The sequence below is a fragment of the Triticum urartu genome, chromosome 6, assembly GCF_003073215.2.
Source record: "Triticum urartu cultivar G1812 chromosome 6, Tu2.1, whole genome shotgun sequence".
In the NCBI taxonomy this organism is placed as follows: domain Eukaryota; kingdom Viridiplantae; phylum Streptophyta; class Magnoliopsida; order Poales; family Poaceae; genus Triticum; species Triticum urartu.
Window position 1 is genome coordinate 573,959,283 of NC_053027.1, and position 1,602 is coordinate 573,960,884.

The following is a 1,602-nucleotide window of genomic DNA, read 5'->3' on the forward strand; positions in this document are numbered from 1 at the left end:
TGACTGCCTGGCTTGGCCAATTTGGGAACAAGATTTGTCGGTGATTCAGTCCGTGGAAAAGGAATAAAATGATTATGTTTATTTATAAATAGCAAAACATAACATTCATTATATATACTTGCCGTTTTCAATCGGTTTGCTACCAAAGATTGATAATACCAATCAAGCATTTCCATATTTACGTACGACCAGGGCTATATATATGCACCATCGAAGTTGATATGATTTGTCATCGAACACCATATCAAGGTAAGGTAATCGTGGCACAAACTAACTAACCATGACGAGGAGGCATTGCCAAGCTCTCTCCTGCTGCCTCGTCGTCCTCCTCCTCTTCATCCTCGCCTCGTCCAGCAGCGCTTCCACTCTAGAACACATGTGCAAGTACGTCGCCACAACCCGCAAGGATATCGGCTACGACTACTGCATCAAGTTTTTCCAAGCCAACAAGACCAGCGCCGCCGCCGACAACCGCGGCCTTGGTGTCATCGCCACGCAGATCAGCCGCGCAGCAGCCTCGGACACCCTCAAGCGAATCGACACCCTCCTGGCTTCGGAGAAGGACAAGAAGATCCATGCGCGCCTCTCTGACTGCCGCGTGCTGTACTCAGCCGCGGTGAACTTGCTCAAGGTGGCGGCGAACCTCAACGCCGTGGTATCGGACACCTACACCTGTGAGAATGGGTTCCGCGTGCTAGGCGTGACTTCACCACTGGCCGCGGAGGACGCCAGATTCCTTAAGGACTGCTCCATCGCTCTCATTATAACGAGCACGTTCTGGTAGACAGCTCTAGTTACGAGTCCATGATCATTTGGATCGTTATATAAACTCTTTGAACACACAATTTCAGATCAATGATTTTGATTTTGGGTATATCGATTTTCTAGATCATTGCTCTAGTTACAGAATTTCTTTGGGACCAGCTATTCGTAAGTTGCCTAAAACGTTATTTTGGGTAAGTCGATTTTCTGGATCATTATTGATTAAGATCCAATGACCGTCCTTTTTTCTTCTTCCTCCAGCTTTCTTCCTCCTTCAACCGTTTCTCCTCTCACAAAATCGCCTTTTCCAAATAGTAAATTCAGTCAACTTACATGTTTTCTAGTGAATGGAAATAGCAATCATCAAAACTATGGCACACATTTTGCATATAATTGTGGTGATAAAAGGAATGCAAATCGCGCATCAATGCTCGTGATTATTTTAGAGATCTGATGCCTTGTGATGAGATACCCACACTACCAAACCATTGGATGGAAGCCTGTATGGTCGTTGGATTATCATGATGGCCTGGTCCGTGGTGCGCATCTTCCGTTGACTGTTTCCAAAATTGAAACCAGGTTAAACAGATTACATGGGATTTAGTAATAAGGGCATCTTCAATGCCAACCCGCAAATTTGCTCCGGCATCCGTCCATGGATAGAGGGGACTAGTCCACGGACACGGATGCGGGAGCTGACACCCAGCCCAGCAGTGCAAAAATAATATTGTACAGAATCGAACTCACAACCTTGTGCCGGACAAATCATGATTCGACAAACTAAGCTAGCTCCCATTGTGTTGTAATTGAAGGTTCATACAGATTTTAAATAGTCCCACA

The 1,602-nt window shown here is 45.6% G+C and overlaps 1 protein-coding gene across 1 annotated transcript; it reads left to right on the forward strand.

Moving 5' to 3' along the window:
* Positions 1 to 280: 280 nt before the first annotated feature.
* On the forward strand, positions 281 to 784 carry LOC125517095 (putative invertase inhibitor). The gene has a single exon (XM_048682295.1). The coding sequence runs from the start codon at positions 281 to 283 to the stop codon at positions 782 to 784; it is 504 nt and encodes a 167-aa protein (XP_048538252.1).
* Positions 785 to 1,602: the final 818 nt, after the last annotated feature.